Genomic DNA, 26,795 nt, shown 5'->3' with positions numbered 1-26,795 from the left:
AGAGCCATTCCGGTGTGTGTCCAGTGTTATCTGGACGACTTCCTTATCAAATCCTCCTCAGTCCAGTTGGCTCAGTCAGACCTGGCATTGTCCATCAAGACTCTCCAGGACCACGGGTTTTCGGTGAATTTTCAAAAGAGCCAGACAATTCCCTCCACCCGCATCCTTCACCTGGGCACGGTGATACACACAAGGAGGTGCGAGGTTTACTTGTCTCAGGGACGTCGGGACCGTATCCGATCCCTAGTCTCCCAAGTTCAAAGAGAACGAGTAGTTGCCCTGGCAGTCCTTTCGCAACTGCTAGGAAAGATGGTTTCCTGCATAGCAGTAGTTTCTTGGGTTCGACTCCAGTCCAGAACCCTCCAATGGTTCCTGCTCCCATTCCAGAGACTAGGCACCTGTTCCTCCAACCACAGGGTACAGGTCCCAGCACAGACCCTGCAATCCCTACAGTGGTGGGTCTCTCCAGCAATGGACAGGGGGACCTTATTCAAGGAGCCCAACCAACTCATCCTAACATCGGATGCCAGCTTGTTCACCTGGGGAGCGCACCTGCAATCCCAGTTGGCCCAAGGTCGGTGGTCCCGGTTAGATCTGAAGCACAACGTAAACTGGTTGGAACTCAGAGCTATTCATCTGGCTCTACGCCACTTTCGCCACACAGTGGCAAGGCGACACGTTCTAGTCCTCACGGACAACGTCGTGGTGAAAGCCCATATCAACAGGCAAGGGGGTACCCACTCCAGGTCCCTCATGGCCGAGGTTCAATTATTAGGAACCTGGGCAGAGACCAACCTCTTGTCCTTCAAGGCGGAGCACATCTTGGGAGAGATGAATCACCAAGCAGATTTTTTGAGCAGGGCAACAGTGGACCACTCCGTGTGGCGCCTACACCCAGATCTCCTCAGGGAAATATAGGAGAGGTTCGGTCATCCAGCGCTGGACTTGTTCACTACCCCAGCAAATTCCCAGCTCCCAAGATTCTTCTCCTGGTTCCCGTCTCCAGGGGCAGAAAGGGTAGATGCCCTCCGCAGCCCATGGTCCAGAGAGCTCCTGTATGCGTTCCCTCCTGTCCCTCTGATCCAAGCAGTTATCTGAAAGATACTGCAGGAACGGGCAGAGGTGATACTCATTGCTCCCCACCAGCCACGACAGCTGTGGTATGCCGACCTTGTAGGCCTATCGATATCTCCTCCGTGGAGGATACCTCAAGATTGGATCTCCCTCAGCCAAGGGGCTCTACAACATCCAGAGCCTCAGTGGCTCCAGCTAACAGCCTGGCATTTGAAAGGAGACTCCTAGCAGAGGAGACCTACCCATCAGGCGTGATTAACATGATTCAGGCTTCAAGACAGCCTGCGACCAATAGAATTTATGATTCCACATGGAAGGATTCCTGTAACTGGTGTGGGAGACAACAATTAGATCCGGCTACCATTCCTGTTCCAAGAATCTTGGATTACTTACTGGAGGGGCTTCAAAAGGGCTTAGCACCCAACACTATTTGCAGGCAAGTCGCTGCTCTGTCCACGGTGATCACATATGGCACCTCAGAACCCTTGGCTCAGCACCCTATGGTACGGTCCTTTATCAAGGGAGCAGTCAACACCAAGCCACCCGTGGTCCACAGATATCCCTCTTGGGACCTGTCCAAGGTCTTGCAGGCTCTCACTTCATCTCAATTTGAGCCCATCAGAACCTCCTCTCTGCGGTTTTTGACACTTAAGGTCACCTTCCTAGTAGCCGTGACATCGGCTAGGGGCATCTCGGAATTGGCAGCACTTTCTATTAGAGATGACTTGTGTATTTTTTCACAAGGACAGGGTGGTCTTACACTTAGACCCCTCATTTGTTCCCAAGGTCAACTCATTGTTTCACAGAGCACAGGAGATTGTGCTGCCAGATTTTTGTCCAGAGCCGTCCCACGAATTGGAACGTAAATGGCACACCTTGGACGTTCGTAGAGCATTGCGTCGCTATATTAAGTGAACTGCCTCCTTTCGAAAATCTGAAGCCCTCTTTGTTTCATTCCAGCCCTCTTCAATGGGTCAGAAGGTGTCTGCCTCTACTATAGGCAGATGGATTAGGGCTTGCATAGTACCAGGCACACTCCTTGCCAGCCCCAAGGTGAATTACGGCACACTCCACTTGCAGTGCTGCAACTTCAGCGGCCTGGGCAACACAGGCATCGATAGAGGAAGTATGCAAGGCGGCGACGTGGTCATCCCCTTCCCCATTTGTGAGGCATTATAAGTTAGATACATTCGTCTCAGCAGATGCTTCATTTAGCAGGAGAGTTCTCCAAAGAGTAGTGTCAGATAGTGGGACACAGGCCCAGACGTCTTCCCGCCCATTGGGACAGTGAAGCTTTGGTATGTCCCATCTGTGGATTCTCCATTCGTCATGCTGGAGAAGGGGTGTTGTCTTACCTGAATGCCTTTTCTCAGCATGACTCCCCCCTAGGGTACATCCGGTCCAGTGTCAGGGGAAATTGAGCCACCACCTTGTATACTCATCAACTGCTGAGCCTTCGTCGTGACTGGGGATTCCTAGCCGGAAGAGAGGCGTGGCAAAGGTTGATTGACTTAGTCTCTAGGGCAGAAAGGCAAGATCAACCCATCTGTCAATTCTCCATTGTCATGCTGAGAAAAGGCATTCAGGTAAGACAACGCCCCTTTCCTGTAAGTGTGTTTACAATAATATGATAGAATAAATACAGGAAGGCTTCTCAAAATGTAAATCAACCTTGGAACTAAATGCATCTTAATCACATTTATCTCACGCCAAATACTCAACTGTAATGTTTGGTTTGCATCAAAACCAGAGACAAATTCAAATATACTAGTTGACAAGGGTTCCTGAAAATTCTTAGTTCAAGATAAGCAGGAAGCAGAAGGCAACCTGAAGCCCCCCTTTCAACACCTACCTCCCCTTAACCCGATGCAGAACTAACCATGGCCTTCACCTTTTTCCACTCTCCAGCACTTCTACCCAGAACACATATTTCAGGACTGTGCCCATAGTTAACATATTCTTCAGTCTTGGTCCACACTGCTTATGGCTCAGTGTTTGGGCAGTGTTGTGTTTTATTGTACACACCCCAGAGTTCCTCTTTGAGGGAGATGGGCAGTTCAGAAATGGGGAAAATAAACAAAATCTGTTCTTTCTAAATACAGTTAGCTAACTTAGTATGCAAGGAGAAATTTGATATTTATATGTTGTGTGCAGTCCTTAGTTTTTTAGATTATAAAGCTATGGAAGTGGTTCCCATAGGAAGCTAACCCTAGATCACAGCATACATTTGTTTGCTTATTTATTTTTTTTGTTTGTTTAATTTGCTGCAATTTATGCACTTATCAGTTCCAAAAAAGGCTGTTGAAAACAATTTACTTATATACTACTAAAAAACTCATTATCATGATCTAAGTGAGCAAAATGATGCATCATAGGGCAACAGTTTTTCAACCAAGGTAACTGAACGTATCCAAAATCTGGGACACATGATTCTGAGGGAATTTGGGAAAGTTGTGACTGTTTTAGTGCTATTGGCTGTCATCTTCAACATTCCATGACAGTTTCCCACCCAGTCTTGCAATCCCTCACTCCCCCACCCAGCAGCAGCCACTTACCTGTCTGCTTCAAAGGGGAGGGAGGAATGAACCCCCATGCACCCTTCTCAGCCCATGCCACTGTCCTATGTGTTCCACCAGCCTATTCTGCCCCCTTGCACCTTCCCTGATCCATGAGGCACCCCTAGTGCACCCACACACCCTCCCCAACTCATGCAGCTCCTGTCACACAGCCCCAACCCCTTTCCTGACCCATTCCCCCATGTAGACCCTTTCTCCCTCACCTGGCAGCAGCCTTGGCTTACAACTTCCTGCTGGCTTCCCCACTGACTTTCTCCCTGCTAGCTTTCCACAAGCAAAGTAAATGAACAAATCAGCAAGAATTTGTAGGAGGGAGAAACAAATGGTTAAGGAATAAAGGAAGGTTTCTGATGCTCTGATTCCTTCTGATAAGGAAATATCTCTGAAATAGTAACAACAGGTCATGGGTTGTCTAGTACTTCCTAGATATTACTTATTGCAGTGGCACAAATAGCTGTTGTGTGCCTTGTCAGTGTAAGATTTTTATTTAATACAGTAATAACAACATTGGCCTCAGTGACAGTAGCAAATTTATTTATAAGCTTGCCAGTCTTAACTGTCATAAAAATACTGTTCCTTTAAAAATATTCAGTCAATAGGTTTTTATAATGCTGTCATGATTTTATTCACAGCTCAGTCATCTAATCAGTCCCCAATGTCTTTAACATCGGATGCTTCATCACCAAGATCATATGTATCTCCAAAAATAAGCACGCCTCAGACTAACACAGTTCCTTTGAAATCTGTATCATCACAGCCAAAGGTAAGTTTTTAATGTATTGTGAGAATAAAACTGTTTATTGCTAGTCTCCAGTATTTTCATTGAATCATAGAATTGGAAGGTCAATCCACGATCCAATGGAGTATCTCTGAGAGGTGATCATCCAGCCTTCTTTATGAAAACTTTCATCAAAGGAAAGGCCACCATTTCATGTAGCATCTTTTTCCTTGACTAACAGCTTGTATATTTAATATCTTAACTTAAAACATTGTAATTTTAACCCATTTGGCTAATTAACTGACTTAACTGACTTAAACCCATTGGTCCTGAAGGAAATAGGGAAGAAATCTATTCCTTCTTCTGTGTGACAGCCCTTCATATATTTGAAGACTGCTATTATATCTCCTCTCAGAATTCTCTTTTGTAATCTAAACATTCCAGATTCTTTAACTGTGCCTCCGAGTAGCTCTCCTCCAAATGTGTTTAAATTTGTAAATCTTTTTGAACTATGGTTCCCAAAATTGGGTCCACATAGGAGCAGGTTAATGGTTAATGAATTCCGAGATAGCATTTCTCTTTGCAGCTGCATCACATCCTGGCTCATGCTTGTACTGTGGTTGACAAGGACACCCAGAACCCTTTCATATGTACTACTGCCGCTCTAGATCTTCCACATTGTATACATGTGGCTTTAATTTTTGTTACTTCAATGCAGGACTCTGTTAAATTCGATCTCACCCATTGTGTCCAGATCTTGAAATCTCTCCCTTCCTAATAAAGCCTCACCACTGTGTCATCTGCAGATTTTAAGCATTCTCAACAATATTCAATTGATAACCATTTTAGTACTTTCTGTATTGTAATGTTTCTTCTATCAAATAAAAGACTGAAATATTTTAAGATATTTTTCACAGCTAATCTTAAATGTGTGCATTGGTTTCTGAAGGAAGAAAAAACTAGCTTTATTTTTTGTGTGTATTCCTATCTCTGTGTTACTGGTTTGATTGTTAACACCAGCAACAAAAGATACAGTCCTGTGTCTAGCATTTGAATAGGTGACTTGTGACAAGGTTGTTACATACACTCTAGCTGGCTGCTTTTTGTGCTCATAGAGGCTCACTACACCACCTGGGATTGAGTCAGCAACAGTTCAGGCCAAATAGAAGGTGACTGAATATTCACAAGATCCCAAGGCCTTTGTATTCCTGTATACCCCCAAAGGAAGCTACATGGATGCTTTGCCAAGCAAACCAAGAGGTCGTGGTGTTAAAAATTCAGCCCTTGCTGTATTTCTTAGGATTGTGTTATCACAATGTGAGCTAGAACAGGGGTGTCAAACTGCCGGCCCGCGGGCCGGATGCGTCATGGCAAAACCATGCCCACCCCATTGCCGGCAATGGAAAAAAAGTCAAGATATGTCGCAACACGTCACGTGACGTTGCGAGTTTGACACCCCTGAGCTAGAACATCTCAATACAAGTTTTGTGTTTGTTATTAATTTAGCTAATAGTCTTGGTATGATATAACACTAGGACATATATTTTTCTGGCATAAGTATTGATGAGGGACAGTCTGTTGATTATAGCTGTTTGAACAAATCTGGATATTTAATCAAGTTTTAAATTTCAGGTTGCTACTTCAGGTATTAAGCAAGGACCAGTTTTGCAATTAGTGTCTCAGCAGCCTGTGATTGCTGACAAACCACAAGGTCATGAACCTGCTTCTCCTCGAAGTCTTCAGCATTCAAGGTAAATTTAAATTAGTTCAGTATTGATTTAACCATGAATTGTTCTAGAAATGTTGATTATAGATGCTCATTTTGAATGGCATGCTTTCTCATCTACACATATCTACACATACACATAGGGTTTTTAAATTAAAGGTAATAATTGTGGATCTAATATTCCCTTATTTTAACTGGGTCACTCTGATTTTAAGAAGAAATATCTCTTCTGCAAACTACTAATCATACTGCTAAATTTACAATTTAACCACAAGTATCTTTTAATGTTTTTATTACATAGTGCAAGTTGGCTGAAAGAACACAAGGGCTCTAGTAAGCTGGACCTGAACAAATGCATTTGCCTAAGTGCTATGCATAGTTGTGTATTAAACATTTGGATTCTGTTGAACCAGAAACATTTTCCACTTTGAGCCCAAATATTGCTAATTGTAAAATACAGAATGAAAGTACACTGAGTTATCGAATTTATAAGAACCATTTCAGTTGTTTCCAAGCAATAGAATAAATGTTTATACTTCACTTTTATTTGAAGAACTACATAGCTGGAGATATCAGAGAGCTATGTAAGACTTGAAACATGATAAAGGTAGATTTTTTCCCCACTCGTTCCCTTGATTTTTATGAAAATAATTCCCATCACCTTCATTCTAGAGTAAACTGGGTTTAAAGTAACTCATGAACACAAACTTTGTTGTACAACCTAAGAGACAATTTGGCTTAAATACATTTCAGAGAAACTGCACATCTCTTACTAAGCCATATGTTTTACCTTCTCCCATCTCTTTCTCAGAGGGGGAAAGTGGATGCTGCTGGAGTTAACAATAGTTAACAGCTAGTAATGCGGCCCCATAAGTTCATATAAAAATGAAGTTTTATTTATATGCATTAACTACATTATATATTTTATAGGCGGCCCAAGACAATTCCTCTTTACTCAGTGCAGCCCAGGCAAGCCAAAAGGTTGGACACCAATGCTCTAAATGGAATACATAAAAAAAATGTTCTTCAACTATACAAACTAAAGATTTGTGGAAAGCAGTGAATAAGATATACATGTAGTCTAGTAACTCATTAGCTTCTTTGGTGATTCACTAAGAAGAGCCAATGTTTAAAATCAACATGTTATTACTGAAATTAAGTCAATGATTATTGAAATAATTCAGTATAACTTGCATAAATCTAAGACAATATATGTAATGTATACATTTCATATTTTTAATAATGCATACCATTAATGGCTGGCAAAGTAGCAGGAAAAGAATGTCTTACAGATAGAAGATTTGAAAATTGTATGAATTAATGTACAGTGACACAGTTCATTCTTTTTCTTATAGTAGTCCATCTCCTGGTCCAAATCATACCTCCAATACAAGTGTTTCAAACACAACAGCACCACAAAATGTATCTGGATGGCCTACATGTTCATTAACTCCTACATTAGCAGGCCATTTCAATGAGAATCTTATAAAGCATGTCCAAGGATGGCCTGCAGATCATGCAGAAAAGCAGGTGATTGTACATTCAGTGTTTTCTTGTGTGTTGTAGATCTGATCTATTAGCACTTTTGTGTGTCTGATAACATTTAATAAGTACTCTTTGCTAATGTTTTTCATAAACTTTCCACTCTTCACTTTGGAGATTTTTTTTTGGGGGGGGGGGGTAGAATAGTTCCCTTCCGTGGGAAGAAACAGGCTGTAGAACAGGGGTGTCAAACTCACAACATCACATAATGTGTCACAGCATATTGCAACTTTTTTTCCATTGCTGGCAATGGGGCGGGCATGGTTTCAGCACAATGCATAAAGCCTGCAGGCTGGCAATTTGACACTCCTGCTGTAGAACCAGCAGAGGTAGTTTTTTAAAAAAATATTATACAGTATAACCTAGAGTAGTTAACTGTTAATTGTTTTCCATCCTAACTCTGTACACATAGGCATTTATTAGATAGATAATTTGCAATTACCTTATATATCAGCAGCAGTTGTTTGACCTAGAAATTCAGTAAGCTTTCTCTCTAGGTCTTTAAAGCAGAAATAGTGGTAAAAGAATGCTATGCATATCATCCAGGTATTACTGTACTGTATTTCCAGGTCTTCTGTCCATGGATCTCTGCTTACACATTGTGAGGCTATGTGTCAGCACCCACCTCTTCCCACTTCTTAAGAAAGCAGCACTCTTGGAGACAGGGGTTTCCAAGCAGGATATTTTACTAAGAAATAGGAGATAGCAGGCATAATAGACAGGATCTGAGGCATTCTCTTACATCTCGACAATTTTAAAGTGCCCCCAAGCAAACTCCCCCCCCAACAGTTAATTTGGTCAGTTCCAGATCAGCCAATCTCCAGGTGGTAAATCCATCGTGGGAAAAGAAAGATAAAAATCTGTATGCAGCACGATCATTTCCACAGCTCCTCACACTTCCTTCGGAAAAATCCCCCAGATCCCAGAGGGTTATAATTTTTTTTCCCCACCCCCTTTTCTAGTTGCCCGGTAAGTTCAGAGAGAATGCCTAGTAAGGAAGCAATTTGGTTTACATTGTAATGGATAGCAGACAGGCAGAATAAACAAAAGTTACATTTAATGAAGGAAGTGAAAGCAATAAAGCCCCATGCTTGTTCCCTCTCCCCCTTGGGAATGGCAGAATCCAGGGGAAGATGAGATTTGGTTTTTGCACAGAGGAGATAGTTACAAATGAAATATAAATGGATTGTGACATCCTACCCCCCATAAAAATAGGAGAGATCCACCTGTAGAGGAAACAAAAATATATATGTTAGCCTGGCTTGTTGGGATATTCTGTATGAAACTTCTTTACCAGCTTCAGTGCTCTGATGTGACGTTTATGGACCCACTCGTTTTCTGAGGAGGGAAGGTGTTTCCAAGCTACTAGGTATTGAATTGCTCCATGATACTTTCTAGAATCTAGGATTTCTTTTACCTCGAAGTGTTGTTCTCCTTCAACCATGATTGGAGGTGGTGGTGGTGTTTTTGTCCGTAAGGGTGACTGTTGTTCCCTTTTCAGCAAGCTGCAGTGAAAAATTGGGTGTATTTGCCTAAGATTTTGGGGTAGATCTAATTCTACTGTTACTGGGTTTATGATTCTTTTCATTGGAAAAGGTCCTATATATTTTGGTCAAAGTTTTTAACAGGGCTGTAGGGATATTAGGTATTTTGTAGATAAATATACCATTTCTCCTACACTGAATGGTGTGGGTTCGACTCTCTTTGTATCTGCTTGTGCTATGTGTGCTTGCCTAGCTTCGTCTAAAGCTTTCCTAACGATTGGCCAGGTGTTTTGCAATTGTGCAATCCATTCTTTCAGCAATGGGATTTCCAGTTCGTTTGGGATTAGTTCTGGCATAGGGTTGAAACTTTGACCGGTGGCTATTTGAAAAGGAGTGTAACCTGTGCTAGAGTGGACCGCATTATTGTAAGCAACTTCTGCGAAAGGGAGTAGGTCCATCCAATTTGTTTGCTGGAAATTAATAAAGCATCTTAAGTATTGTTCAAGTACTGAGTTCGAGCGTTGAGATTGGCCATTCCCCTGAGGATGACGACTAGATGACAGTCCCTGAGTGGTTCCTAAGAGGGATAAAAATTCCTTCCAAAATTTTGATGTAAATTGCACTCCCCTATCAGATACAATGCGTTGGGGTGCCCCATGCAGTCTGTAAATGTGCTGCACGAATAGTTTTGCTAAGGTTTTTGCGGTGGGAATCTTTTGGCAAGGGATAAAATGCACTTGTTTGGAAAACAAATCCGTAACTCCCCAGATGACAGTGTTGCCGTTGCTTTCTGGTAATTCTACTATAAAATCCATGGCTATTTCTTTCCAGGGGGCTGTAATAGTCTGGGAGATTTCCCTTGCAACCTCTTAGCCGTTGCGCACGTTGGGCAGCAGGCCACATAGCTTTCTATGTCCTTTTTCATGGATGGCCACCAAAATTGCCTTTTAGTTAAATGTGAAGTTTTTACAAATCCAAAATGCCCTGCTGATTTTGTATCATGGCACAACTGCATGAAATTGATCCTCTGAGTGGCAGGTATATATAACTTCTCCCCCACCCAGGGTAGTCTGTCTTTGTGCGCACAGGTCTATTTTTCTGGAAACATTCAACTGTTTCCAAAGACTTTTGGAATTCGATTCCAGTTTGGCTACCCAGCTGCGGGTTTATTTTAGCTTGGGCCCTGGTGGTTACTGGCGCTGCCAGTTGTTCTGGCATAAGTGGTTTAGAGTCAGTGGCTCGTGTGCTGTTATATTGGGGCATGCGAGACAGTGCATCTGCCAGGAAATTCTTTCTCCCCGGCAAGTGTTTAACTGTGAAACGGAATTGTTGAAAGTGCTGAGACCAGCAGGCTTGCTTAGGAGTGAGTTTTCTGGGTGTTTTTAGCGCTTCCAGCTTTTTGTGGTCTGTCCAGACCTGGAAGGGTCTAACCACTTTGCCACCCTCATCGCGTCCGCAGATAATTGCCCGGCCGCCCTGTTTAGAGTAACTCGCTCCCTCCTTAATCAGAAGGTGAGGGAGGAGCCCTTGCAGGGTCGTGCCGAGGAGTTTAGTCGATTTCTGTCGGACAAAATCGCTCGGATCCGGACCAGTCTGGACTCCGACTGGGCAGAGTCTGACGATGAGGATACGGGCAGTCTTGTCGATGTTATCTGGGAGGAGTTTGATCCTGTGACTCCTGAAGAAGTGGACAGGATCATGGGGAAGCTGAGCTCCACCACGTGTTTATTGGACCCGTGTCCCTCCTGGCTGACTTATGCGGCCCGGGATGGGACACGAGGCTGGCTCCAGGCAGTGATCACTGCCTCTTTGAGTGAGGGTAGTTTTCCCGCCGCCTTGAAGGAGGCGGTGGTGAGACCCCTCCTCAAGAAGCCTGCCTTGGACCCAGCAATATTAAACAACTTTCGTCCGGTCTCCAACCTTCGCTTCTTGGCGAAGGTTGTTGAGAGCGTGGTGGCGCAGCAGCTCCCTTTGTTCTTGGATGAAGCTGATTATCTAGACCCGTACCAATCGGGCTTCAGGCCCGGGTACAGCACGGAGGCGGCATTGGTCGCGCTGGTGAATGATCTCTGGCGGGCTCGGGACAGGGGTTGCTCCTCTGTCCTAGTCCTTTTAGACCTCTCAGCGGCTTTTGATACCATCGACCATGGTATCTTGCTGCTACGTCTCAGGGGGTTGGGAGTGGGAGGCACAGTTTTTCAGTGGTTCTCCTCCTACCTTCTGGGACGTTCGCAGTCGGTGTTGGCAGGGGGGCAGAGGTCGACCTTGAGGCCTCTCATTTGTGGAGTCCCTCAGGGATCGGTTCTCTCGCCTCTCCTGTTCAACATCTATATGAAGCCGCTAGGTGAGATCATTCGTGGTTTTGGAGTTGGGTATCATCAGTATGCTGATGATACCCAACTTTTTATTTTGACCCCAAACCACCCCAGTGATGCCCTCGACGTGATGTCCCGTTGCCTGGAGGCGGTCCGGGTCTGGATGGGGAGGAACAGGCTTCGGCTCAACCCTGACAAGACTGAGTGGCTGTTCGTGCCGGCATCCCGGGAAATTCCGATTATTCCATCTCTTGCCATGGGGGGTGAGCTATTACCCCCCGTAGATAGGGCGCGCAACTTGGGGGTCCTTCTAGACTCACAGCTCTCTTTAGAAGAGCATATTGGAGCTGTGACTAGGGGGGCCTTTGCCCAGGTTCGCCTGGTGCGCCAGTTGCGACCCTATCTGGACCGGGATGCCTTGCGTACAGTCACTCATGCGCTCGTGACCTCTCGTCTGGAGTACTGTAATGCTCTCTACATGGGGCTGCCCTTGAAGACCACTCGGAGGCTCCAACTGGTACAGAATGCAGCCGTGCGAGTTGTGCTGGGAGTCTCCCGATACTCCGCGAGCTGCATTGGCTGCCGGTTGCCCTCCGGGTGAGATTCAAGGTGTTGGTAATGACTTACAAAGCCCTACATGGCATGGGTCCGGATTACCTACGGCAACACCTGCGGCCGGCGTCAACTTCCCTCCGTCCAGTGCGCTCCCACAGAGAGGGCCTCCTCAGGGTGCCTCCGATCAAAGAATGCCGATTGGTGGCCCCCAGGGGGAGGGCGTTCTCTGTGGGCACGCCAGACCTGTGGAACCGCTTGCCAGTTGAGCTCCGGATGGCCCCCGACCTCCGCTCCTTCCGGCACGATCTAAAAACTTATCTATTCGAGCAATCTGACCTGATTTGATGGGTTAGGGTTGGGGTTTTAATATGTCTTTTAATTACTGTTTTAAATCTGGGCATAATATTTAATTGTTTTTTAACTTTTGTATTTCATTTTTATATTTATTGCCCTGTACACCGCCCTGAGTCCTTCGGGAGAAGGGCGGTATAAAAATATAATAAATAAATAAATAAAGGGGATTTTATTTCCTTCAAGGAAATGACGCCTCGTAAGTAAGCCTCCTTTTCCCACACAGCCCAGCGTTTTTCTGTCTCAGTGTGTTTCCTGGACATATATGCACACGGTTGCAGTGCCCCATCATCATTTTCCTGTAATAATACAGCTCCCACCGCCACATCGCTTGCGTCTGCCTGTATTACGAAAGGTTTATCCGGGTCCGGGTGCCTCAGTATGGGTTCAGCAGAAAAAAGTCTCTTTAGCCTCTCAAATGCCACTTGGAATTCCATTGTCCATTTCAGTGGCTGGCTGGGTTTCACTGCCCCCCCCCCCTCATTTTTAACAAGTTTGTGAGGGGCAAGGCTATTTGGGCGAACGAAGAGATGACTTGGCGGTAGAAGTTTGCGAAACCCAGGAAACTTTGTAATTGCTTCCTTGTGCGGGGTGGTGCCCATTCTAATACTGCCCTGACTTTCTTAGGTCTATTTCGATGCCCTGTGGGGATATGCGATACCCCAGGTAGTCTTTTCTTTCCTGGTGGAATTCACATTTCAATAATTTGGCATATTGGTGGGCAGCCCGCAGTTTTTTAAAAACTGCTCTGACTAGGTTAATATCCTCCTCTTTGGTCTTGGTGAAGATAAGGATCTGAGGCATTCTCTTACATCTCGACAATTTTAAAGCACCCCCAAGCAACCCCCCCCCCAACAGTTAATTTGGTCAGTTCCAGATCAGCCAATCTCCAGGTGGTAAATCCATCGTGGGAAAAGAAAGATAAAAATCTGTTTGCAGCACGATCATTTCCACAGCTCCTCACACTTCCTTCGGAGAAATCCCCCAGATCCCGGAGGGTTATAATTTTTTCCTCTACCCCCTTTTCTAGTTGCCCGGTAAATTCAGAGAGAATGCCTAGTAAGGAAGCAATTTGGTTTACATTGTAATGGATAGCAGACAGGCAGAATAAACAAAAGTTACATTTAATGAAGGAAGTGAAAGCAATAAAGCCCCATGCTTGTTCCCTCTCCCCCTTGGGAATGGCAGAATCCAGAGGAAGATGAGATTTGGTTTTTGCACAGAGGAGATAGTTAGAAATGAAATATAAATGGATTCTGACACTATGGGAAAGACTGAGCTTAACAACAAATCTGTAATTTCATGTAGACTTAATGCTAAGCAAGCAGTCCATGTATGGTTTGGGCAATCTTTTTCACTGGCAAGAGAAACCAAACAGGATTGAACAAGCAGCATATGTCAGGACAGTAGCTCAGTTGAAGTAATCCAGATGTAAAAGAAAATCTAATCTTTAGGCCCATGCTGGGACAATGATATAAGATCATATAATCGCTGGACTCATTTGTAATGCCAAGCTATACTTAATTAAGATTGATTAAATAATAATTGGCTGAACTTCCATAAGCCAGAAGCAAACAAATCACATTTTGACTCAATATGTGAACCCGGTCAGTATATTTCGTAGCTTAATATATTGTAAGTCTATTATGCAGCTGAATCTAGCCATTTATTTTTAGTATTTCTCAAACACTGAAAAGGAACATGATATTTACCAGCATTTTTACCAGAGGTCCCACTTGGAAATATTTGCTCAAAATTGAATTGTGTGATGAGTTGAATAGTTTTGCCTTCTCTTTCTTATCTCTCTGTATTTTGTCATCGCCTTTGAGTAGTTGATATACCAATTCTTATGTTTATTTCAAATATACCAGAGATAGCCCTTAATACTGTTGTTATCAACTTTAGCCATGTTTATAGTTTTAGACTATCTGCATGTGCTCTTCCTTGCTAACCTGGTTAAACCCTCCTCTTCCTTCTTAGGAGTCTTACCTTGTTGTATTGTTAGATTTTCAGTAAGCTTTTAGATTTTTCTATAAGCACCATGGTCTTTTTCAGCTGTCTTTCATAACAGTCTTTAGTATTTAGTAAGCAACACATCTGGGTTTACATATTTAACATTAATAGTAATACAGTTTCCATTCCTACCCTTTATTTCGTTTTTCTAATCATTTATAAAAAATTTCCCATGTTTGGAAATATTCTGAATCTTGTTTCCCTTTGATTTTCTAGTTTTATTTGTTTTAGTAATTTTACCTAGTTGTCTTCTTTTATTGTTGCACAGCTTGCTGTTAGATATATCCCCAAGTATTTAACTTTCTTGACTACTTGAAGGTCTGTTTTTTCTGACAATTGATTTTTTTGTTTATCTGTAAGATTTTTCACTATAACTTTAGTCTTTTCTCTATTTATTTTCAGTCCCGCTACTTCTCCAAATTCTTCGATCTTTGCTAATAATTTAGGACTTGTCTCCAAGGGATCCTCTAATATAAATACCAAGTCATCCGCAAATGCTTGTAGTTTGTAGTTTTCATCTTTTATCTCCATTCCTTTAATTTCTGGGTCCTGTCTAACATTTCTGTTCAGCACTTCCAGAGTTACAATAAATAATAGTGGAGATAGTGGACACCCTTGTCTTGTACCTTTTTTAATATTGAAACTCTCCATGAAATCTCCATTCACAATTATTTTAGCTGTTTTGTCTATGATAAATTGTTTGGATTATATTCATAACATTTTCTCCAAAATCCATATACAGGTAAAACTCAAAAAATTAGAATATCGTGCAAAAGTTCATTTATTTCAGTAACGCAACTTAAAAGGGGAAATTAATATATGAGATAGACTCATTACATGCAAAGCAAGATAGTTCAAGCCGTGATTTGTCATAATTGTGATGATTATGGCGTACAGCTCATGAAAACCCCAAATCCACAATCTCAGAAAATTAGAATATTACATGCAATCAATAAAACAAGGAGTGTACATAGAACAATATCGGACCTCTGAAAAGTATAAGCATGCATATGTACTCAGTACTTGGTTTGGGCCCCTTTTGCAGCAATTACTGCTTCAATGCGGCGTGGCATAGAAGCTATCAGCCTGTGGCACTGCTGAGGTGTTATGGAAGACCAGGATGCTTCAATAGCGGCCTTCAGCTCTTGCATTGTTCGGTCTCATGTCTCTCATCTTTCTCTTGGCAATGCCCCATAGATTCTCTATGGGGTTCAGGTCAGGCGAGTTTGCTGGCCAATCAAGCACAGTAATCCCACGGTCATTGAACCAGGTTTTGGTGCTTTTGGCAGTGTGGGCAGGTGCCAAGTCCTGCTGGAAAATGAAGTCAGCATCCCCATAAAGCTTGTCTGCAGAAGGAAGCATGAAGTGCTCCAAAATCTCCTGGTAGACGGCTGCGTTGACCCTGGACTTAATGAAGCACAGTGGACCAACACCAGCAGATGACATGGCTCCCCAAATCAACACAGACTGTGGAAACGTCACACTGGACTTCAAGCATCTTGCAGTGTGTGCCTCTCCATTCTTCCTCCAGACTCTGGGTCCTTGGTTTCCAAATGAGATGCAAATTTGCTCTCATCAGAAAAGAGGACTTTGGACCACTGAGCAACAGACCAGGTCTGTTTTTCTTTAGCCCAGGTTTGTTGTTTCTTTAGCCCACTTCTGACGTTTGTTGTTCAGGAGCGGCTTGACAAGAGGAATACAACATTTGAAGCCCATGTCCAGGATCCGTCTGTGTGTAGTGGCTCTTGATGCACTGACTCCAGCCTCAGTCCACTCCTTGTGAAAGTCCCCAACACTTTTGAATGGCCTTTTCCTGACAATCCTCTCCAGGCTGTGGTCATCCCTGCTGCTTATGCAACTTTTTCTTCCACACTTTTCCCTTCCACATAACTTTCTATTAATGTGCTTTGATACAGCACTTGGGGAACATCCAACTTCTTTTGCAATTACCTTTTGAGGCTTTCCCTCCTTATGGAGGGTGTCAATGATGGTTTTCTGCACAACTGTCAGGTCAGCAGTCTTCCCCATGATTGTGATTCCTACTGTACCAGACTGAGAGACCATTTAAAGGCTCAGGAACCCTTTGCAGGTGTTATGGCTTAATTAGCTGATTAGAGTGGGACACTTTGAGCCTAGAATATTGCACCTTTTCACAATATTCTAATTTTCTGAGATTATGGATTTGGGGTTTTCATGAGCTGTACGCCATAATCATCACAATTATGACAAATCACGGCTTGAACTATCTTGCTTTGCATGTAATGAGTCTATCTCATATATTAGTTTCCCCTTTTAAGTTGCGTTACTGAAATAAATGAACTTTTGCACGATATTCTAATTTTTCGAGTTTCACCTGTAGACCAATATCCCTTATTAATTAGGATGCTAAGATTTTTACAGCAATATTGACAAATAGATTGAATACATTTATAGAAAATTATATTAAAAATGATCAGTGTGGATTTATAAGAGGCCGACAAATGTCAGACGTAGTAAGAAAAGTATTAAATATAGGTTATTATATAAAGAATAAAAAATTAAAGGCAGGTTTATTAGCATTAGATGTATTTAAGGCCTTTGATTGTGTGGAATGGCCTACGTTGAAGATATTAATAGAGAATTTAGGCTTTGGAAAATTTTTTAGAAAGGTGATATATTTAGAGAATAAGGCGAGAATAGTTATAAATGATGGTGTTACAAAGACAATAACCTTAAGCTGGGGAACGAGACAGGGTTGTCCCTTATCCCCAGTTCTATTTGCATTATTGATGGAGGTTTTGGCAAATGCAATTAGGAAAGATTCATTGATTGAAGGAATTGGTGTATATAAGAAAACTAAAATAAATTTATTTGCAGATTTCAAAATCCCATAGTTACTATAGAGAGGGTATATTTACATTTGAATGAATTTGGGAAATATAGTGGATTGCAAATAAACTGGGAAAAATCAGAAATGATGTTATATAACCATAGTAAAGAAGAAATGGATGTATTGAAAGAAAAATATAAATTAAAAATAGTAGATAGTATCAAATATCTAGGTATTGACATCCCAAAAAATATTCAAGAATTAAAGAAGATAAATTATGAAAAGTTAAAGATATAAAAGATAAAACAGATAAATATGGAAAAGTAAAATTATCATGGTTTGGAAGAATTGCAGCAATAAAAATGAAAGTTTTACCGAAAATTAATTTTTTGTTTTGGATGATCCCAATTAATTTTTTGGATCAAGAATTAAAGGAAATACAGAGGCTGCTGGACGTGTATTTGATAATGGCAGCTAGATTAGTGATGGCTAAATATTGGAGACGGAATTGGGTTATTCAAAGAAATAAGTGGTATAATGAAATATGAAATATAGCAATAAATGATAAATTAACAGAAATTAAATTTTAAAAAGGGATGATTAAAGTAATAATTATAATGAAATATGGGAGGATTTTATAAAAACAGTGTTGGTGGAAGGCAAAGGGAATAAACCTACTCAGGAATATATGCTGTTTTGGAGGGGATAAGGGCACAATTGAAATATATTGATTGAATTTATACATTCAGATCAAAATGCATTCTCACCAAAGAGACAAATAAAGAATAATTGAAGAATGTTTTTAGATACATTGCAATATTATGAAATGCATCCAGGGAAACAAATGGCATTAATCTTTCCAGGTGCACAGAAAGCTTTTGATAATGCCAATTGGCAATTCATGGTTCAACAACTACTAAACTACAGGTGAAACTCGAAAAATTAGAATATCGTGCAAAAGTTCATTTATTTCAGTAATGCAACTTAAAAGGGGAAACTAATATATGAGATAGACTCATTACATGCAAAGCAAGATAGTTCAAGACGTGATTTGTCATAATTGTGATGATTATGGCGTACAGCTCATGAAAACCCCAAATCCACAATCTCAGAAAATTAGAATATTGTGAAAAGGTGCAATATTCTAGGCTCAAAGTGTCCCACTCTAATCAGCTAATTAAGCCATAACACCTGCAAAGGGTTCCTGAGCCTTTAAATGGTCTCTCAGTCTGGTTCAGTAGGAATCACAATCATGGGGAAGACTGCTGACCTGACAGTTGTGCAGAAAACCATCATTGACACCCTCCATAAGGAGGGAAAGCCTCAAAAGGTAATTGCAAAAGAAGTTGGATGTTCCCCAAGTGCTGTATCAAAGCACATTAATAGAAAGTTATGTGGAAGGGAAAAGTGTGGAAGAAAAAGTTGCATAAGCAGCAGGGATGACCACAGCCTGGAGAGGATTGTCAGGAAAAGGCCATTCAAAAGTGTTGGGGACTTTCACAAGGAGTGGACTGAGGCTGGAGTCAGTGCATCAAGAGCCACCACACACAGACGGATCCTGGACATGGGCTTCAAATGTTGTATTCCTCTTGTCAAGCCGCTCCTGAACAACAAACGTCAGAAGTGTCTTACCTGGGCTAAAGAAAAACAGACCTGGTCTGTTGCTCAGTGGTCCAAAGTCCTCTTTTCTGATGAGAGCAAATTTGCATCTCATTTGGAAACCAAGGACCCAGAGTCTGGAGGAAGAATGGAGAGGCACACACTGCAAGATGCTTGAAGTCCAGTGTGAAGTTTCCACAGTCTGTGTTGATTTGGGGAGCCATGTCATCTGCTTGTGTTGGTCCACTGTGCTTCATTAAGTCCAGGGTCAACGCAGCCGTCTACCAGGAGATTTTGGAGCACTTCATGCTTCCTTCTGCAGACAAGCTTTATGGGGATGCTGACTTCATTTTCCAGCAGGACTTGGCACCTGCCCACACTGCCAAAAGCACCAAAACCTGGTTCAATGAGCGTGGGATTACTGTGCTTGATTGGCCAGCAAACGTGCCTGACCTGAACCCCATAGAGAATCTCATATATTAGTAATGAGTATCTCATATATTAGTTTCCCCTTTTAAGTTGCATTACTGAAATGAACTTTTGCACAATATTCTAATTTTTCGAGTTTCACCTGTACATGGCTGATTCATCTTTGCTTCATCTTCATCTTCATCTGATTCATCTTTCCCACCAGGCTCAAGGTTGACTCAGCCTTCCATCCTTCCGAGGTAGGTAAAATGAGGACCCAGATTGTTGGGGGCAACAAGCTGACTTTGTAATAATGCCGCTTGGGGGGGCGAAAGCCCTAATAAGCAGGCATATACATAGAATGAAGGCTATTGCTAAGCACATTGATTTGTGCTTAGAGTGTAAGCCGCCCTGAGTCTTCGGAGAAGGGCGGGATGTAAATGGGATTAAAATAAAAATAAAAAAAAATCTTTGCACAAGGCCAGATTTTCCTCCTGGGCATTAGCATCTAACATCACCTCCCGCAGACCTCTGTGGCTCAGACACTGGCAAGCGGATGCTAGATCCAAGTGGAGGTTGGCCTCAGCCCCTTACAAGGGGGACCAGTTATTTGGAGAGGCACTAAATCCTTATCGAGAATAAGGATAAGCGTAAGGTCGTGTCCCCTCTGATCAGGAGAACAGACAGGAGAGCTACCCCTTGTGCCCGCAGGCAGTCCTTTCGCCTGACCTACACAGGCTCAGAGTTTACTCATTACTCCCGCCCTTATCCTCCCAGACCAGAAGGTCAATTCGACAGATCTGGTAACAGGGATAGACCCAGGCAGCAATTTCAGGCCAAACGGCCCTTTCGGGGCGCGGGAGGCCATCCCTTCAGACGGTCCAAGTGACAACAAGAGTACCTCTCCCATAGGGGCCAGGTTGGCTCTCTGCACACAGACAGGAGAACATCACTACAGATCTCTGGGTCCTCAACACCATCAGATTCGGCTTGACTTGAGTTCAAGTCCATTCCCCCGAGGCATTTTGTCTCTTGCCCATCTTCCAAAAATCCGGTCAAAAGACGCCTCATGAAGGAGGCAATTCGACATCTCCTGGAAATTCAGGCCATAGAACCGGTACCAGCAGGGCAAAAAGGACGGGGTTTTTATTCCATTCTGTTCATTGTCCTGAAGAGATTGGGAGGATGGATAGCGATCCTGGATTTAAAGAAACTAAATACCCACTTGTTATAGAAAAAATTCAAAATGCAGACGCTCCAATCCATCTTAGCAGGCATCAGAAGGGGGGACCTCCTAACGTCCATCGATCTGACGGAGGCCTACGTGCACATTCCCATCCTTCTCGGGCATCACAAATTTCTCAGGTTCTGCTACACAGGCCACCACTTTCAATACAGATCTCTACCATTCGGCCTATCATCGGCCCCCAGAGCATTCACAAAGGTCCTGGCTGCACTAGCCGCGCATCTGAGAGCCATTCCGGTGTGTGTCCAGTGTTATCTGGACGACTTCCTTATCAAATCCTCCTCAGTCCAGTTGGCTCAGTCAGACCTGGCATTGTCCATCAAGACTCTCCAGGACCACGGGTTTTCAGTGAATTTTCAAAAGAGCCAGACAGTTCCCTCCACCCGCATCCTTCACCTGGGCACGGTGATACACACAAGGAGGTGCGAGGTTTACTTGTCTCAGGGACGTCAGGACCGTATCCGATCCCTAGTCTCCCAAGTTCAAAGAGAACGAGTAGTTGCGTTGGCAATCCTTTCACAACTGCTAGGAAAGATGGTTTCCTGCATAGCAGTAGTTTCTTGGGTTCGACTCCAGTCCAGAACCTTCCAATGGTTCCTGCTCCCATTCCAGAGACTAGGCACCTGTTCCTCCAACCACAGGGTACAGGTCCCAGCACAGACCCTGCAATCCCTACAGTGGTGGGTCTCTCCAGCAATGGACAGGGGGACCTTATTCAAGGAGCCCAACCAACTCATCCTAACATCGGATGCCAGCTTGTTTACCTGGGGAGCGCACCTGCAATCCCAGTTGGCCCAAGGTCGGTGGTCCCAGTCAGATCTGAAGCACAACATAATGATTATGTACGCCATAATCATCACAATTATGACAAATCACGGCTTGAAGTATCTTGCTTTGCATGTAATGAGCCTATCTCATATAATAGTTTCCCCTTTTAAGTTGCATTACTGAAATAAATGAACTTTTGCACGATAATCAAATTTTTCAAGTTTCACCTGTATTTCTATTTAGAACTTCTAGGGTGAAAATAAATAACAATGGACATCCTTGCCTTGTGCCTTTTCTTGTCTCAAAGTTCTCAGTATAGTCTCCATTCACAATCACTTTCACTGTTTGTTTATTGTATATTGTTTTTATCATGTTTACAGAGTTCTGTCCAAAGTCCATTATTTTTAATTGCTGAATCATAAATTGACAGGAAACATTATCAAATGCCTTTTGAGCATCTACAAACAGTGCCAGTTGTTTCCCTGGATGTATTTCATAATATTCCAATACACATCCATTATCACTCTTAGATTATTTTTAATTTGACTCTGGCAAAAAAACATTTTGTTCTGAATATATAAATTCAGTTAGGAATCTTTTCAGTCTCTCTGCCACTATTGAAGTAAAAATTTTATAATCCACATTTACTAACTTCTTGTTGTTAGCTGCGAAGTCGTGTCCGACCCATCGCGACCCTATGGACAACGTTCCTCCAGGCCTTCCTGTCCTCTATCATCTTCTGGAGTCCATTTAAACTCATGCCTACTGCTTCAGTGACTCCATCCAGCCACCTCATTCTCTGTCGTCCCCTTCTTCTATTGCCCTCAATCTTTCCCAGCATTAAGCTCTTCTCATTAGGTGGCCAAAGTATTTGAGTTTTAGCTTCAGGATCTGGCCTTCTAAAGAGCAGTCAGGGTTGAACTCGTCTAGGACTGACCGGTTTGATTGCCTTGCAGTCCAAGGGACTCGCAGGAGTCTTCTCCAGCACCATAGTTTAAAGGCCTCAATTCTTTGGCGCTCAGCCTTTCTTATGGTCCAGCTTTCACTGCCATACATTGCAACTGGGAAGACCATAGCCTTGACTATACGCACTTTTGTTGACAGGGTGATGTCTCTTTCTTTCTCTCCCTTGCCTTTCGCTTCCCTCCTTTCCTCAGCTATTTGCAAAGCTTCCTCGGACAGCCATTTTGCTTTCTTGCATTTCTTTTTCTTTGGGATGGTTTTGGTTGCTACCTGTTGTACAATGTTGCAAACCTCTGTCCATAGTTCTTCAGGCACTCTGTCTATCAGATCTAATTCCTTAAATCTATTTGTCACCTCTACTGTATATTCAACAGGGATATGATTTAATTCATACCTGAGTGGCCTAGTGCTTTTCCCTACTTTCTTCAGTTTAAGCCTAAACTTTGCAATGAGAAGCTCATGGTCTGAGCCACAGTCAGCTCCTGGTCTTGTTTTTACTGACTGTATAGAGCTTCTCCATCTTTGGCTACAGAGCATATAGTCAATCTGATTTCTGTGTTGACCATCTGGTGATGTCCATGTGTAGAGCCGTCTCTTGGGTTGTTGGAAAAGAGTGTTTGCTATGACCATCGTATTCTCTTGACAGAATTCTATCAGCCTGTGCCCTGCTTCATTTTGCACTCCAAGGCCAAACTTTCCTGTTATTCTGGTTATCTTTTGGCTTCCTACTTTAGCATTCCAATCCCCCATGATGATAAGAACATCATTTTTTGGTGTTAGTTCTATAAGGTGCTGTAGGGCTTCATAGAACCGGTCAATTTCATCCTCTTCAGCACTGGTGGTTGGGGCATAGACTTGGACTACTGTGATATTGAATGATTTGCCTTGGATTCGAACAGATCATTCTGTCATTTTGGGGATTGTATCCCAGTATTGCTTTTCCTACTCTTTTATTGACTATGAAGGCTACTCCATTTCTTCTGAGGGATTCTTGCCCACAGTAGTATACCTGATGGTCATCTGAATTAAATTCACCCATTCCTGTCCATTTTAGTTCGCTGATACCTAAGATGTCGATGTTCAGTCTTGTCATCTCTTATTTGACCACGTCCAGCTTTCCTTGATTCATGGATCTTACATTCCAGGTTCCTATGGAGAAAAAATCTTTACAGCATCGGACTTTCCTTTCACCACCAGACACATCCACAGCTGAGCGTCCTTTCGGCTTTGGCCCAGTCGCTTCATTCTTTCTGGCGCTACTAGTACTAGCCCTCTGCTCTTCTCCAGTAGCATATTGGACGCCTTCCGACCTGAGGGGCTCATCTTCCAGCGTCATATCGTTTTGCCTTTTGTCCATAGGGTTTTCGTGGCAAAGATACTGGAGTGGGTTGCCATTTCCTTCTCCAGTGGATCACGTTTTGTCAGAACCCTCGGCTATGACCTGTCCGTCTTGGGTGGCCCTGCAAGGCATAGCTCATAGCTTCATTGAATTACGCAAGCCCCTTCGCCACGACAAGGCAGTAATTCATGAAGGGGTTACAAATGATATCAGTCTATAATTTTTTATCTGTGTCAAATCTGAGTCTTCTTTTGGTATTAAGGTAATATTTCCTTCTATCCATGTATTTGGGAGTTTAGCCTCATTGCAAACGTTTTTCAGCGGTTCACTTAGTATATCTTGCAAAGCTTTATATAACTGCCGGTAGTCCATCTGGCCCTGGTGTTTTCTCGTTTTTTTGTCGTCTTATGGCCTCTGTTATTTCCATCATTGTTATTTTTTCCTCTAACATAACATAATCTTACAGGTTTCTGAAATTTTTGGTACATTATTTTCTTCCAGATATTGGATTATTCTCTCTCTTGGAATTTCTTCTGTGTCATGTAATATTCTTTTATTATCTTTTTTATTTCTTCATTTTTAAATTGTAGGCAACCTTTTTCATCTACTAAATTGTTTATCTTTTTCTTCTTCTGTTTTTTAAATTTACAAGCTAACCATCTTCCTGGTTTATTTGCATTTTCAAAAAAGTTTTGTTTTGCTCTTTATTTGCTGTGCCAATTTTTCTGAATCCAACAGATTTACCGTAATTTGTGTTTTATTGTTTCTATGTCTCTTTTCAGAATCTTCTTTTGCGGATTCATTTGCAGGTCTGATTCTAGTTTTCAAATTTTTCTTTTAATTGTATATATTGCTGTCTTTTCTGTTTATTTATTTATTTATTGCCATGTATGTTGTAGCTATACCTCTAAAGTATGCTTTGGCTGTATCCTGTACATTTTGTAATGTTGTATCTTCTTTTTTGTTTTCTTTGAAGAAAAACTCCATTTCTTTTTTTTCTTTTTGCTAGTTCTACAAATTCTCTTTCTTTTAATATAGATTGGTTCAAAGTCCATCTTGATTTTTTTTGTATTCCTCTCTATGTCACTTTTAAAGGGTTGTGATCTGCCCATGTACCTGGTTCTATCTCAGTTTCCTACATATTTGCCCTCAGTTCAGATGTCATCCAGATCATGTCGATTCTGGACCAGGATTTATGACTGTTTGAATAAAATGTGTATTGTAATTTTCCTGGATTGATTTCCCTCCAAATATCTTGTACTCCAGTTTCTTCTATCATATTAAAAAAAGGTCTTAGGTAATCTTTTTCTTCCAGTTTTTCCTGTTTTACTACTTTTATAGTCTAATGTCCCATCCACTATCACATTAAAGTCTCCTACTAAACAAATATTTTGGTACTCCATTTCTATTATTTTTCTATGGAGATTTCGATAGAATTCTTCCTGGTTATTATTTGGTGCAGATTACTACCAACAATGTTTGTTTTTGATGTAAGTATATTTCTACCATCACAATTCTTCCTTCTTCATCTAAATAAATCATTTTAGAATCTATTGTCTCTAATATATACGGCAACACCTCTTTTTTTCTGTTGTGCTGATGTATAGTAAAGTTTCCCAATTAGGGGGTATTCCAACAGTTTATAATATTGTCTTTTTATATGTGTGTCTTGCAAACAAATTATATCTATAATTAATTTCTGTAGTTTTCTAAAAATGTTTCTTTTTGATGGGGAGTTTAGTCCATTTATATTCACTGAAAAAAATTGTTTTCTTTCTCCATTTTAATTATATTTAGGTCTAGTCGATCTCGTAATCCTCAGTTCTCTGGCAGTTCCTTCACTCTCTTGATCAAATTTCTCTTTCTGTTCTCCTGTTTGTATAATTGCTTATTCAGTTGCTTTTTCTGTTTGTTTCTGATCTTTTCTCTCCTCTTATCGATGTTGCACTCCATCTAGGAATGCTCGATTTCTTTCATCAAAATCTTCTGCTTTCCAACCTGAATCCAATCGGTATCTTGTATTGTTCCAGTTGATTAAAATCCCTTCTGGCATTAACCCTATGAAATTTATGCCTTTTGCAATCAGCTTTGTAGTTAGAAAATGATATTGTCTTTGAGTATCTCTTTTTTATGTAATTTATTGATTTTTTAAAAGAAAAAACAAATCACTCAATAATTGAACAATGTGTTGTCTGGGTTACATTTGTAAAAGAATCATTAACAATTTCTATAATCCATATTCCACATATTAATTTTAGTTGATTTCCTCTTTGCCAAAAATAACCTCTTTTGCAAATATTAGATTAATACAATTCTTATTGTTTTGATGAATAACAATTGAATATATATTTTTCCAATATTCCTAAAAATAATAATCATATTAGTATATTTCTTTTCTATTCAATCATTCTGGCTGCCTTATCATAAATCCTGTTACAATCCTTATTTTAGTTTATTTCTCCCACCAAATTCTAGATATTCTTGCTGGTGAAGATTTTCTCAAAAAATTAATTTCATTTACATTTACAAATTTAATTCTATTTTTTCCATATAAGCCATCGCACACTTTTACATTCCTTAAGAAATGGATAAAACAATGAAGAGAAAAAAGAAAGAAAAAAAAGGAAAACAAAAGTAAAGAAACATAAGAATTAACATACTATTTAAAATATATATCCCTCCTAGGCTAATATGTATTTATTTCCTTAATTTCTTGTTCTTTTTAACCATGATTAAGAATATATTTAATCTTTAAACATTCCATTCAATACATCTAGTCATCTAGTCCTTTAACTCTTACTCAAAACATTTTTTTATAATTTTCTTAGATTCAGTCACATTTAAGTATGTAAAACATTTCCTTTATTTAAATCATTTCAACTTTTTTATATTACTCATAGCAAGAAAAAGAACACAAAAGAGAAAAAAGCATACTATATTGTTTAGAGAATTCATCCCTCTTAAAATGATATATTCCAAAAATTTTCTATTTAACCATATTCAAACAAATGGTTTTTTTTAAGTATTCTCTGATAAGTCCCATCATCTATTTTCTTGGTTTCCACCTTAATCTTTTTTCTTTGCCTGATATCTTTCTTAATCAATGTATTTTGCTGGATCAAAGGGTTTTTCCATATGTTCATAAATGTTGCTGTAGATATAAAAAGTAAGTCAGTATCTTTGTTAAGGGCATTTGCCCACTCCTTTTTATTGGGAATCTTTTCCCTTCTTTTTTCCTCTGCTTCTCTTATCACTTTTTGTCTCTCCAGTTCTGGTGTTTTTCCTAATATTTCTGTAGAACGTTTTATC

The 26,795-nt window shown here is 41.3% G+C and overlaps 1 protein-coding gene across 2 annotated transcripts in view; it reads left to right on the top strand.

Moving 5' to 3' along the window:
• The window catches only part of LOC310648286 (WW domain-containing adapter protein with coiled-coil-like), a 124,081-nt gene that overhangs the window by 86,571 nt on the left and 10,715 nt on the right, over positions 1 to 26,795 (top strand). Inside the window, exons 8-11 of one of the 2 annotated variants that reach the window (XM_083376038.1) lie at positions 4,283 to 4,413; positions 6,001 to 6,119; positions 7,025 to 7,075; positions 7,450 to 7,624. In XM_083376038.1, coding sequence (XP_083232164.1) covers positions 4,283 to 4,413; positions 6,001 to 6,119; positions 7,025 to 7,075; positions 7,450 to 7,624 — 476 coding nt within the window. The remainder of the gene's footprint in view (positions 1 to 4,282; positions 4,414 to 6,000; positions 6,120 to 7,024; positions 7,076 to 7,449; positions 7,625 to 26,795) is intronic. The other variant, XM_083376037.1, reaches the window with a different exon arrangement.

Source organism: Vipera ursinii, assembly GCF_947247035.1.
Source record: "Vipera ursinii genome assembly, chromosome: W".
NCBI lineage: Eukaryota > Metazoa > Chordata > Lepidosauria > Squamata > Viperidae > Vipera > Vipera ursinii.
The sequence above is the reverse complement of the archived record's forward strand: the minus strand, read 5'-3'. Positions and strand labels throughout refer to the sequence as shown.